Here is a 15,138-nt window from a genome sequence, read left to right on the forward strand (position 1 = left end):
GACAGGAGGTCAGACTAAATGACCGGAGAGAGAAGAGGAGGAGGGAAGCTTTCTGTATCACTTTCCCACCATCTCCAGCAAACACAAACCCTGCTAAAAATGACAATAAAGTGGTCCGTCTACAAAAAACACAAAGGCATTTGTTGAGTACACAGTTTACTTTTACTCTGCTCAGTGATATAGTACATGCTTATTTAGTATTGCTCCAAACCTAACGTGGTAATGATTTATGATTTGTGGACTTGAGGAGCTACATTAACATTAGTGGCAGATATGTTCTGCAGTGCAGTGTTCTTTGGCCGTGACAATCATCTGTGTTTATGTTAAATCTATTTCTGGTTATCAGAGGCGCACACACACACAGAGACAGACACACACACATTCACACACACACACACACAGATTAAATCATGCGTTGTCAACTGCAAATCCGCAACACAAAAACAGTTATGAATGCGGTGAAGTGCATTTTATTTACAGTGAACATGCGCCATAGAAATAAAAAAGAAGTGGATGGGACATTCCCATTCAATTCAAAGTAGCAGGATGGTCAGAGCGGCAGCCATTTTTAACATTAGGGCATTTAATGTTATCCGTTAGCAGTTGTCCCCCTGACAGACAACTAACGTTAACAGCGGGTGCCATTGATTCTATTCAGTAAAAATTTGCATCAGAATTTGGTAAATTCTAATGGGATCATGATGTGTCAAATTCTTGTACCTTGTAGTTTTTGGCAAGACACCTTGAATAAATAGTTACTTAAAGAGGTTTTCACAACATCATAAAATAGATATTAAAGAGAAAATTATGACCTTTTTTAACTTCCTAACAAAAACCAGTATGCAAACATTTTGACAGTGGTATGAAATTGGTAGCAATAAGGTGGGATTTCACTGGTATTTGTATCGACAACTACATTTCTGGTATCAGTTGGAACTCAATGTAGTGGAGTAAACAGAACAATATTTACCTCTGAGATGTAGTGGAGGAGGAGGAGAACATGAAATATAAGTACCTCTAATTTGTACAACAGAACGGTACCTGAGTAATGTACTTGGTAATATTCCACAACGGTGTGGCACTTTAGTCTGCGTTTCATTGACCCTGACTTATGAGGGGCCGTCAGGGACATAATTAAGAATTACCTCTCACACACACATGTGAAATGCTCTCATATACACTACTGAAACACTCTCACATAAACAACTGAAAAAGTATTTGCTCACACACACTACTGAAACGCTCTCACACACTACTGAAACGCTCTCACACACACTACTGAAACGCTTTCACACACACTACTGAAACGCTCTCATACACACTACTGAAACGCTCTCATACATACAAGTAAAACACTCTCACGCACACTACTAAAACACTCTCACACACTACTGAAACGCTTTCACACACTACTAAAACGCTCTCATACACACTACTGAAACGCTCTCACACACTACTGAAACGCTCTCACACACACTACTTAAACACTCTCATACACACTACTAAAACGCTCTCACACACACTACTAAAATGCTCTCATACATACAAGTAAAACTCTCTCACACACACTACTAAAATGCTCACATACACACTACTGAAACGCTCTCACACACACTACTGAAACGCTTTCATACACACTACTGAAACGCTCTCACACACACTACTGAAACGCTCTCGCACACACTAAGTGTGTGTATATATATATACTGTAAATATATATATACTGTATATATATATATATATACAGTATATGTATATATACAGTATGTATGTATGTATGTATATATATATACACACACACACACATAACATATATATATACTGTGTACAGAACTTTGGATTGCCCTTAAGGGTCAGATGTGATCATGGTATGGAAAATATAAATGTTGCCCGTCTTATGTTGGAAAGAAGAGGATTGAACAGTGTTATTACAGGTGTATCAGTACACAACCAAAGGATTGAGAGACAATGGGTAAAAAGGCAATAGAGTCATATCTAGACACTTTATAAACATCTTTAACTTCATGGAGAAAAAGGGTGTACTGGATTCATTGAATGAACTACATTTATTTTGTCTGCATTATGTTTATTTACCAAGGATTGAAAGAGCAGTAACAGAATTCATAAATCAATGGAAAAACCATGGCCTCTTCACACAACAGACCCCTCTTCAGCTGTGGCATTCAGGTCTCATTAATAATGCAGGAAAATTTGCATTGAAAATGATGGGAACCATGGAATAGATGTTTTTTCTTCACTTCTGCAGTCTTCAGTGAAAAACATTCACTGAATTCAGTTTTGTTAAAACATTGTATAACATTTTATGAAAAATAAATGAACATGATAAACACTGGATGCACAGTGGTGTAGTGTCACACTGTCGCCTCACAGCAAGAGGGTCCCGGGTTTGATTCCCAGGTCGGTTCGGGTTCCTTCTGTGTGGAGTTTGCATGTTCTCCCCGTGTAAGTGTGGGTTCTCTGGCTTCCTCCCACAGTCCAAAGACATGCAGGATGGGGATAGGTTCATTGATGACTCTAAATGTCCCATAAGTGTGAATGTGAGTGTGAATGGTTGTCTGTCTCTACATGTTGGCCCTGCGATAGACTGGCAACCTGTCCAGGGTGTACCCCGCCTCCGCCCAATGTCAGCTGGGATCGGCTCCAGTCCCCCTGCGACCCTGAAAACAGGATAAGCGGTAGACGATGGATAGATGATCAACAATTGTTCAAAGGATCGAACGTTCAAAGACAGGTCAAGAGAGACAAACAGAGACTTAAACAGGCAGAGGGAGAAACAGACAGAGACAAAAAGTGAGGCACAGAAAGGGATACAGAGCATATGTTCAGCTTGATTGTTTTTGATTAGGGAGTAGTATTACGCCTTGTTGAAATAGTTATGCTGCTGTGTCCTGACTCTATAGGAAATACAATACCAAATACTTACCACCACCCCCTATCAATATTATATCAATAATGGGTAATGGTTATTAATATCAGTTATATTTAACGCATTAATATTCATACTTAGGTCAAATATATATAGAGAGAGCAATGTTCGCTGGTTTATTTTATTAGGTGTATTAATATTGAACGTGTCATGTGTCCAAATTGCACTGTAAAGCGACTATCAAAAAAACAAAACAAAAAAACCACAGGAGCCAGTCGCCACGAGGCTAAGCAGGGGAAAACTTTACCTGCTGGATGCACTGGCTGTTCAATAAAACATATCTTCAAAGGAATGCTGGTTTGTGTATATTTATTGCAGCTAAAAACACAAGCAGTGACATTGTGTTATAATTTTCTTGCCATATTACGTTGCGTTACGTTCGATTAAACAATAATTTAGAAAAACAATATTTATAATTACCCTTTCCTCCTTGATGTAGCTGAGGCGTTGCGCGTGATAACGCGGCGCACACTCTCTCCGGACTGGAGCTGCTGTTGGCAGTGTCATGCTGCTGTGCTATCCGGGAGGGGAAAAGCGACGCGATGTGTCCAGCGTGTCGCGGCTTGGATTTGCAATGTCAGTTGCTGCCTGACAACGCATTTGACAAGGTTCTGATGGTCTCCGCTGACGCCAGTAGAGTGTGAAGTAATGCTGCTGCCTCGGTTAGGCTACGTGCAGGCTGTTGGGCAGACATTAGTGATGCAAACAACGTGGCTGACGATCAACACGTGAATCGCGCTGTTGATTGCGCAATTTTGTTGAACTGAAGACCTTCCGGTTTTACTGAAACACCTTCCACTTTGACTGAAATGCCTTCCGTTTTAACTGAAAATCCTCTCACACACTATACTGAAATGCTCTCATATAACCAGGTAAAATCCTCTCACAAATTATAGTGAAGTAGTGTGTATGAGAGTGTTTTAGTAGTATGTGTGAGAGTGTTTCAGTAGTGTGTATGAGTGTTTTAGTAGTGTGTGTGAGAGTGTTTTAGTAGTGTGTGTGAGAGTGTTTTAGTAGTGTGTGTGAGAGTGTTTTAGTAGTGTGCGTGAGAGTGTTTTACTTGTATGTATGAGAGCGTTTCAGTAGTGTGTACGAGAGCGTTTCAGTAGTGTGTATGAGAGCGTTTCAGTAGTGTGTATGAGAGCGTTTCAGTAGTGTGTGTGAGAGCGTTTCAGTAGTGTGTATGAGAGCGTTTCAGTAGTGTGTGTGAAAGCGTTTCAGTAGTGTGTGTGAGAGCGTTTCAGTAGTGTGTGTGAGAGCGTTTCAGTAGTGTGTGTGAGAGCGTTTCAGTAGTGTGTGTGAGTAAATACTTTTTCAGTTGTTTTTGTGAGAGTGTTTCAGTAGTGTATATGAGAGCATTTCACATGTGTGTGTGAGAGGTAATTCTGAATTATGTCCCTGACGGCCCCTCATATGTGTGTGTGTGTTATACGGCATGCCTATCTGATCATATACATCTGTGTGTGTGTGTGCGTTATACGGCATGCCTATCTGATCATATACATCTGTGTGTGTGTGTGTGTGTGTGTGTGCGTGTGTGTGTGCGCGTGTGTGTGCGTGTGTGTGTGTGCGTGTGTGTGTGTGTGTGTGTGTTTTCAGTCAGGTGAGTGGTCCTGGCTCCAGGCTCATTTCCTCGGCTGGCAGCATGAACAGCATGTTTTAACTCTCTGATTACTGATAGGGCCGAGATACAATACACACAGAGAGATTATTACGAGCATCAGATCGGACATTAAATAAAGAAAGAAATCAATAACGTATTTTGTCCGACCAACACAAAGATATTCACTTTACAGCGATATGAAAACAAGAAAAGCAGCAAATCCTGACATTCGAGAAGCTTGGACTACTGAACAACTTATTTTTTTCTTGATAAATAGTTTAAACAATGAATTGATTATCAAATTGTTGACAACAATTTCCGGGTAGTCCACTACTGATAAGTAGAAAGCTATACCTTCCTTCTCATACAGAGAAACGAAGACAAGAAACATTCTCATAACCAGCAATCATTCTCTATTATGGCCGCAGTTCTAGCTTCAAGTAAGTACAATCTGCGTGTTCAAAAAGTGAGTTTGTTATTAGTTAGGACTGTCTGCAAGACTACAAGGAAACAACTTTTAAATGCTTTTGTTTGAACATTGTAGCTGCTCCATCAACACTCAAAATAACATCATCTAGACATAAATACGGCAGCAACGTTGTTTGTCCCATGTACTATGGTGTACTATGTTTTTTTCACATCCATTTCTCCACATAGTCTGGTCTCTGTACCACAATGAGCTACTCTTGTAGAGGTCTGGGTGACCACAGACCCAGGAGACAAGATTAGTTTCCTGAATTTCTGAATCAGCAACATCCGGGCGACAGGAGGACAATCTCACAGCGTCACAATTATGTGAATTTCACTCATTTGTGTTCCATGATTTGCATTTACTTTGCATAAGTGTACAGCCCTAAACATCAATATAAAGGTGTAAACCTGCCAGACTACAGGAAATTCTCGAAATACCATTTGATGAAGACAGGTTTTAACATTAATATGTTCAAAAAGGGTTTCGCTTTTTACGCCAACAGACATCAGAACTCATTTACAATGATGGTGTGCGGGGAGGAGAGCCGAGCCAGACCATTCCAAGCTAAATAAGTAAAATCTCACCCCTCCCTCCTTTCCTGCATTCAGTCCTCCTGGTCCAAATTTGGCACTGCTGGTCTCTGTGAAACGGCATTTCCCCCGGGGGGGAGTCTTGACTGCGGTCCGAGACTGACAACATCTTGATTTTCCCACAGGAAAATGAAAACAAACTTTGACATAACGTGTTGTTGAATCAGGGGATCAAAGCTGTGGGAGGAGAGGCTTCGTGGGATCCATGTGTGCCACGCAACAAACTCCAAGTCCCTTACATGTCAGAAAATACATCTGACAAAAGCAACTAGGTGCTCAAGAAACAAGAGGATGGACCAGAGTGAAAATTAGCTGAACACCTGGTGGATATGTGGAAGGTTGTGCAGGTTTACACGTGAGGGGATTCCTCGACCTGATATCTGCCGGAAAAATGAATCCATTAGCCGAATAATCCATCACCTGAATAAACCATTAGCCGAATAATCCATTAGCCGAATAATCTATTAGCCGAATAATCTATTAGAATTGGAATTGGCAACTATTTTTGCTATTGTTTCATTGTTTGTTTGTTTTTATGCAAACATTCTAAGTTTTTAACTTTCTTAAATGTACTTTACTTCTGTTTAAATCCATACAAATTTTAATATATTCAAGTTTTGGACAAAATAAGACATTTGACATTAACGGAAGTTTCTGAACACAGCTGGAGCTGTAGAAGCAAAATACATGGAAAATAAAACATTACTCATTATTTAAAGACTTCAAACTAATATGATGATATATATTTGTCAACCGTAAGATATTTTGCAGTACTGTTTCTACTGTGGTAGCTGTTCCCTCAATAGCTCTGAATTTATTCATATTATTGTGTTACTAAAACAATGATTAGACCTGCTTCTATAAAATATATTAATACCTATTTTTTTCACTATTTGTGTACATGATAGTCATGTCTATTCTTATCTTTATTTGTCCAGCTTTGTTGGCTTTGCACAGCAGGGCAGTGATGCAAACCCTCCCCTAGAGGACTAAATGGGCGCTGATTTACAAAGAGTCGTATTAGACACCGTTTAACGTGATATTTGGTTGTAGATATGAAGTTAACTATCAAAGAAATCACATACACTCAAGTATATGTATGAGATCACTGAATTTCATGTGCTTATTTAGTTAATATATTTTAACATTTTTGATTAATAAACAGATTTTATGTTCCATGTTCTGTTATCTATTATTTCATCACTTTTCCTGAATGTTGCCGTGGTATTGTTTCAGTATCGACATTTAGGCAGGGTATCCAAGTCACAATTTTGCTACTGGACAACACGCATTTAGGCATCCAATGAGCTCCACATACTGTGTATTTTTAATGCTTTCCTTTAATATTTCTGCTCCCTCCAGCAGAAATAGCCCAATCAGAAACTCGTCTGCACACATACTTGACTCGCACAGACACTCAAGAAATTCTACTCAAAGGCCAACTGTATCACTGGTGCAGTCGATGGAATGAAAAAACGATTCCCCAGTCGGTTCTTTTATTTTTAAGATGTTATTTTATCTTTTTATCCGTAACCATGTGGCGCCTCAAGAAATTATCTTGCGACCCCCTCAGGGGTCAGATTCCACTGGATGAGCAACACTGGTACTGTGTTTTCAGATAACCTTATATAAGCATAAGAACTGTCAAACTATTAATCCACTTATCCATTTCAGCCCATAAATATTAATTCTGGCTTTTAGAAACCGTTATAGATCAAAATCCAGTCACATCATTGCATTGAAGAGCATCAGTACAAATCAACATTTGTGTTGGACAACATGCTGGTGTTGAGGACGCTCTGAAGCCCGGGCCAACCAGAAGCGACCCCACACTGTGAGGCTCAATGTACTCTATCCCAATCAATAACCTTCATGTGAGCCTAATCAGTCGCATCATGTGAGTGCAGAGGGAACAGAACAGTCGCTTTGGCACAGAAACAGAAAGAGCCATGTGAGCCAAATAAAGCAGGGCTGTCTCTGCTGACAGACCTGGAGGAATGCATTACATGTGGAGGGATTAAAGCAAAGGCACATTACTGAAAAAACATCTGTAATCAGCTGTAGAAGAATCAAACACAGCAACTTTGCTGGCTAAAACGGGCTAAAAATGACCTGCCGGATTTTACATCTTTGGGGAATTCAATTTAAACTGATTCAAAGTTAAGGTTGTTTTAGATTTTAGAATTCTGAATTAAAGCCCAGTAACAACAGCAAAACCTAAGTGCAAAATCTTCACATCCAACAGATTGCTTGCCAGTAAATCCACTCAAATGTCGAGTTCAATTTGTGGTGAACTTCCAGAGATGCATTTGCATCATTAACCAAAAGCAAAGCGTCTTGAAAGAGATGATCTTTGAAGCAACAGAGAGAAACTAAAGCAAATAAAGTTATGATATACTTGCACAATGAATCCATCCTTTATGTAATTCTGTCGAGTACAAACTGTACCACAACAGACGCATGTTTGTTAGACAGTTATGAGACAGCAAGCAGTGATATAAATACATCTTTTGAATAAAGTTAGAATTTATTGCAAGGAAATTACTAGTTTGCAAACTGGACAAGCATGTTGCCTGGACGACAGGTGAGCTCCTCGTAGCATCACCTGTTCTACGTTCTGGTGTGACCATTGATTTTAGTGGCATCTAGTGGTGAGGTTGCAGATTGACCTTCAGGTAACATCCAGCCTGGTCTCCTAACAATTTTGATGGATAAAATCAAATTCTGTCATAATCTATTATTTCCTGTCATTTTTTTTAGATTATAAGACATAGCCTTGGTGTATTTGATTACAGTAGAATTTTTCTCAAGCAATGTGGATCGGACCGAGCCACTAGGACCGTACCGTCAAATTTTTTATGTTTTCGATTTCAGCTAATACAGTGTGAACAGCTCAACCAAGAGATTTGTTGTGGTTTGAGGGGACACCAGGACTCCCACATCTGCTGTCGCCAAAAAATTACGCAAAGCCGAATCTACATTAAATGACGTGGCTGATGCTTTAGCGCTTGAAACTCTGATTGCATAACATGTGTTTGGTTTTTACAAAACTTGCAGATCTGCGTCACTTTGTCCTGACAGCAGCAACAGGAGAAAATCACAGGCAGGGGTTTCTGACATGAACTGGCTGCCCTCCTAAGAAAACATGATACACCAGCTGTGTTACACAACAGAAGTTAGGGTGCTAAGACATGGAGAACACTCAGTAATATAGGTTGCTCTCAGAAGCATCGTGAGACAGAAACATGGATCCAGACTGTACTAGAATCATGCAGGAAAAGTCTGTTGCTGGAGCATTTTTCACAATGAAATCAAGCAGGGATCAAACATGTCAACATTTGATCGAAATTACATCATCAGTTAAATAACACACACCGCCACATCAAAAATATTATATAAAAATAGAACATATTGTGCAGCAGGGTCGGTTTGATCCCCCTGACAGCAGCTGTCCATTGTGCCATAAAAGTCCTACCGTTAAACTCTGAACCCGAACCTTGCCATGACCTCTGACCCCTGAACCACTGTGGCGAAATGTGATGTCTCTAGAGTGAATGTGTAAAAAAAAAAGAAAATTAAATATATAGACTGCCACTCAAAAGTTTGGTATCACCGACCACAAAAGGTGAAATTGCTGCAGTCAGAGGTCTGAGAGGACTGTAGCTGAACCCCAAAGCTGAACATCCTATCACAGAGTAAACCTCTTGAATCTTGAGGACTAACTCAATATTTAAAGCCACAATGTGTCATTCAATAACTATCGAGGGTCAGCGACGCTTTTCTGCGTCAAAAATAATCAAAATCAAAAGTTATTTTGGGAGGAAATTGTTCCAGCAGTATTCTCTCCTGTCATGTGGCAATGTTGGCAAATCCTACTATTATATATACTAAACATAGAACAGCACATATACATAGATATATTTTGTTCTATATTTAATGACACAATGAGATAAAACATCTACAAGTCAATGCCAACTGGACAAACTTAATCTGCTGAGGAAGATCATGTGTTAACAACTGAAAGCATATGAGCTACTAAGTGGACCTTGTGGTTACTACTACTGCTGTATTCTACATTACATTTTTTTTTTTTAATGTTCCCATATTTTATTTATATCAAAATCCTATCAGGAATACATTTTAAATTATATTTAATACACTAAATGTTTTAGTACAATCGATAGAAACACTGAAGGGTTCAATAACTTCAGGCCAGCCAGGAAACTGTGTAGCAGATAAATGAGATGCCTTCATTTTATTACCCCAAAATGAATCAGCACAAAACAAACGTAACAAATGTGCACTTTTACTCTGGACAATCTTCAGGGAATGTGACATCAAACGTATTATTTTGTCTTTCAATCAACTATTTGTGACTAATTACCCTGAAACCAACCTTATAAATTAATATCCCATTTCATATATTTAAATATTTACAACTATGAGCAAGACTAGGTTTTGTAGGTGATACTTATTCTCCATCATGCTTGAATTTAGCCACTGCTTTAGTTGTGTGAGGTAACAAGTATTAATATCAAGATAAATGTTCATCAAAATTGCTACACAAAAAATAAGAAATGTGGCTTCAATGAAAACATCATACACAAAAAATAATCATTTGTACATAAATGTTTCAGCCATGTTACCTTCAATTAAGAAAATTATGTTTTTCTTGCAAGCCTCCACAGTGAATGAAGAACGCTTTAAGTCGAAACATAAATTCATTTTCGCCAAAATCTTAAAGCACTTCCTCTGAAACCATTTCACCATGCATGTGAGCATGAGAAAATGGGGTTTAACAGTATACTGATACTAGTATCGCAATACCCTGACGTTAAAAACGGTACAATACCCCGTTATGTTAGTAGTGGTACTTGACTACAACAGTGTTTTAATAACAGCCATTACTATTAGTTACGTGGATGTGCGACAGCCGGGCAGTGATGTGTTAGCAGCTCTGCTAGAGGACTGGAGGAATGGATCCACAAGAGGACGGTTTTAACTTTGCAACAGTCAACAAATTAACTGCAGGTCCAGGATTTAGCTAGCATAGCTAACAAGACGGATGGAGTGAACAAATGATGTTGAAAAGTAAATTAAAGCAGGTCAAGAACTTCTCTGAGTCTATATCAGCAGAACTCCCTTCAAAAAACAAGGAAAATAACAACGCAGCTCTAATTACCAATCAAATGCTAATCAAATGCTAAAAGTCTTATTTTACTGTGTTTCTCATTAACAAGAAGTGGACAGAAAAGCAGTCTGACAGTGAAAAGTATATTCTCTTCACAAACACCACTTCAACATAGAGCTTTCTACAGATACTGGGATGTCTTCCTGGTTTGAGCAGCTTTCTGAATTTATTATCATTTTATGTTTTGGAAGTCTCTCTCTGTCTCATGTGCTGCAATACCACTCTCCACCTGAACATTTCATAGACCAAACAACAATTTTAATAAACTGAGAAAATAATTGTTAGTGTCTGTCCATCCAGATCTCTGTTTTTTGATTCTGTGTTCGCCGTAGAGACATGCTAGAAAGAAGGCAATGTAACATGCAATGGTGAAATATTGCTTTATGCTTCAAGCTAAGACTCCTTTGATATATCTCTCTAGATTAGTTGGCTCTTTGTCTTCAGTCAATGAATAGCAGGCTCTAGTCTGTCTAGTTGTCAGTACCATTTATTCATGTGAATATTCCCAGTTAAATAAACCAATAAATAAATAAAATTACAACAACAGAGTGTTGCAATTTGTGGTTTGGTTCATTTCAGTTTTATAGTTAATTGACAATTCAGCATGCTGTTTTCATTGAATCACAGGATATTATCAACTGCTGTGTTTTGCTTGGATAATATCTGTTGAATGCTGCTTTAATTTGACCCTCATTGAATCTAAACAGCCAGACACAAGTAAACAAAGGCTTTGAGGTCTGGGACATCCATATGTTTTCCATTATAAAGTGTCATCATGTTTTTTCTGAGCAATCGTCCCATACAGTTTCTTTTTGTTTTCAATTAACAATGTCAAATTCAGGAGCAAGACGCTCTCATAAACATGTCATTGTGACTTTAAATCCAAAATGGTCTTAAAATGTAGTATACAAAATGATCACTTCTGTAAGAAAAAGAAAGGTTCAGTCTCCACAGACCTCTCAGACCTAAATTATTATATAAAACATACCCCCACCCCCCTTAGCTGCTGTTTCAATATTTAAACTCTCAAGTTTATTTACATGAAGCCACAAGCGGTCTCAGAAAAAGTGCTCCGTCCCTGTTAAACTCTGAGGTCAGGCTCAAAGATGCACACTTCTCTTCCACTTTACACAGATCTGAACAGCTTTACACTGATGGAAGGCTCAAAGAAACAAGTTACACATCACAAGTTAGTCTTTGCATGGAGGCTGCGAGGATCCCAGCAGATTCATTATCAATCCTGGCTTGTGATTTAAGAGTCATACTGTTTCAGCAGAGGTCAAAGGCAAACAGCGCAGAGGCTTTACAAAGTTCTGCTGATAAACCTGAGGAGGAGCCGGAAACAGACAATAAAACTCTCCAAATATACACTTTGATGAGGATGCCTGAGGGCAGGAAAACTTCCCCGCTCAGCAGCCACCCTAGGAAGTAAAGCCAATTCTAAAATCAACAATTTCATGTGAAACCCAAGACTTTGTAAACGTATTCGAGTGTCCCACTAACACCACCTTCAAAAGACTGGAATCCTTTTCATTAAACATACACACGCTCCGAAATAAACCTCAATCTTCTCTCTGGGAAATGAGCTTAAAGTCGATCTGATACACATTATTAACTCGCACGCACATAAACACACACACACACACACACACACACACACACACACACAGGCTGATTATCAGATCATTGATTTTTCATTAACTCATTAGCATCTGGAGTTCCCTCAGGAAAACAGATCTGTTTCAAGTGTTTCAACATCATTTTTTGCATCACCTATTCTACCCTGAAAGAACCAAGAAGACAATTTGCAGATTTTTCAGTCAGGCTTGAAAATATATATATATATTTTTTTTTTTTTTGCAGTTTAGTGTATCACACAACACAAGTTGTGCTGTGCTTTCCTCTTTTTTTGCATCTGGGAGTTGTTAAGTCAGTGCAGGCAGAAGTGTTTATTCAATCCTCTATAGCGACACACATAAATCGTGCTCCTAGTTCACTTTACGCTGCGTCGTCAGCTTGTGATCTTTGCAGCTGTGAAAGAGCAGCTTCACACTGAAGGGCATTCAAGAAAAGCTTCACAGCCTCCACAAAATCCACCTATGAGAAAAAAATGACGGGCATCTGCACAGGCACCTTTTGCTGGGGGTCCTCAACACATTTCAATGCAGGACCAAAAAGACCTGTGTCATGCTACACAGCTGAGAGCAAAGCGCACACACACAGAGAGCCAGTGCCTCCAGAGTGACTGAACCGGATCCGTGAGGGCTCAAACGTGGCATCGAGTGTCCGGTCGTGGGCCGGTGGGAGCAGGAGCCTTCTTGGCGTCCATGCAACCGAGGCAGGAGGGAAACAACGGGCTAAAGAGGCGGCCGAGACCTTTGCGGAAGACGCTGTTGGAGAGGCTGTAAATGAGACAGTTACAGAAGCTGTTGCTAATGGCCAACCATGTTGTGAAGAAGGACGCCACCTTGTGGTGATACAGTTCAGCGCTTTCCAGGAGGAAGTAGAGGATGTACGGCATCCACAGCACGTAGAAGACGCTGGTGATGCGGAACAGCACCATGGCGTAGCGTTTGTCCGGGCAGCCTTCACACCGCTCTCCCCGCTCGCCTTTATCGCCCTCTGTCTGCGAGCTGAAGCGGGCGTGGCGCTGGGTGATCTCCCTTGTGTGCTGCCTGCAAATCCGAAATATATTACCGTAGGTGAAGCAGACAGTAAGCGCTGCTGGTGCGTAGAGCAGCGCCACGATGAAGGTGCTGAAGCCCGGGTTGGTCTTCCATGACTCTGCACACCACTGGAAAATGTCCCCATGGTAACCCGGCTTCCCCCAGCCTAAGAAGGATGGCAGGAAGATCAAAGCGGAGTACACCCAGATGAGAACGATGCACACCCTCAACCGGCATGGCGTCACCAGCGTGGCGTATGACAGCGGGCGTGTGATGGCAATGTAGCGGTCCACGCTTATGCACGCCAGCGACGCCATGGAAACGCTCTTCAGCACAGAAACCATATAGCCGAATGCCTTGCAGGTGAGCTCCTCATTCAGTCCTCGGAGGTAGTGGAGCAGGGACAGGGAGGGCACCAGACAGCTGACACCCACCAGCAGGTCAGCGTAGGCCATGGTCTGGATGAAGTGGCTGGTGGTGTGGTGGTGCAGCAGCGGGGCGCAGTGGAAGACGAAGATAACCACCAGGTTTCCGGCAATGATGAGCACGGTGAGGAAGAGGATGACCACCACCTCCAGCACGCAGGTATCCAGGCTGCGGGAGTAACCCACAGCGCCCAGAAGGCAGAACGGGGGAGAGCCGCTTTGGTTCGCATCGGAGGAAGAGTTCATGTTTGAACTGAAAGGGGGAGAGAGCAAGAGGGGGGGTTCAGCTCAACGTAGCCTTCATCCTGTCACCCAAGTCTCTTTTCTAATCCTGAAGTTGCTCGTCCCGTCTTCTGCTCCCAAAAACAAAGAGTGCTTCTGTTCTTCTTAAATCAGCATCTTTTCTCCCTCAGCAGGCAGCGAGCCCATCCTTAAAGTAGCAGTAATCCATCTCATGCACAACACGGCCAGACTCTGCTGCTGCTGCTGCTGCGTCCGCTGCTGGGTGTGAAATAAGTACATGTGTGCTGCCTCGAGAGACACGAAAAAAACCCAACGTGGAACAAGAGATGCCAGTCTGATGCTGCAGTGCAAACTGTCCTCCTCACACAGCTGTTTATCATACCCACCACCCCCCCAACCCCCCTGGCTCAACTACAAATCCTGAGGTAAGCACTCTGCTCCGGCACGGAGCCACCCAAAAAATCCAGGGATGCACTTCCGCTTTGCAAAGGGAAAAGCGAAGGAGAAAACGAATCCCGGCAATTCTGATGTTAACGCGGCTCCACGCTGACACAGCAAACAAAAGTAAGAGTCCAAACCAGACGCGTCAGATGATGAATGAAGTGGTAGCTTAGTCCACGGTCCGTTGACGGGGATGAACACACACACACAGCATCTCGGGCAGGAAGAGTGGTGGAGACAAGCGAGCATCCAGAGGTGATGGATCTCTGAGAGCCTTCTAGTGAGGCAGCCGGCTGGTGTGTGTGTGGGTGTGTGTGTGTGAAGTGAGAGAGTGTGTGTGCATGGATGTGTGAGCGAGATCATAGGACTGCCTCTCCTCGCTGCTGTAACAGCAGTAGTGATTATGCAGCGCTGCCACAGCTCCTCCCCACCACTTGCTTGCCCGCTCGCTCACTCACTCGCTCTCTCACTCACCCGCTCTCTCCCTCACTCGCTCTCTCACTCACCCGCTCACTCACTCGCCATCTCCTCGCTCACTCTTATCCAGCTGTTCCCTCATT

The 15,138-nt window shown here is 41.4% G+C and overlaps 1 protein-coding gene across 1 annotated transcript in view; it reads right to left on the reverse strand.

Moving 5' to 3' along the window:
- LOC311023453 (putative G-protein coupled receptor 21) overlaps positions 1-14,406 on the reverse strand; it is a 77,376-nt gene extending 62,970 nt beyond the window's left edge. Inside the window, exon 1 of the mRNA XM_084025292.1 lies at positions 12,586-14,406. Coding sequence (XP_083881418.1) covers positions 13,070-14,140 — 1,071 coding nt within the window. The 5' untranslated portion in view covers positions 14,141-14,406 and the 3' untranslated portion in view covers positions 12,586-13,069. The remainder of the gene's footprint in view (positions 1-12,585) is intronic.
- Positions 14,407-15,138: the final 732 nt, after the last annotated feature.

The sequence above is a fragment of the Eutrigla gurnardus genome (assembly GCF_963514095.1).
Source record: "Eutrigla gurnardus genome assembly, chromosome: 13".
Lineage (NCBI taxonomy): Eukaryota > Metazoa > Chordata > Actinopteri > Perciformes > Triglidae > Eutrigla > Eutrigla gurnardus.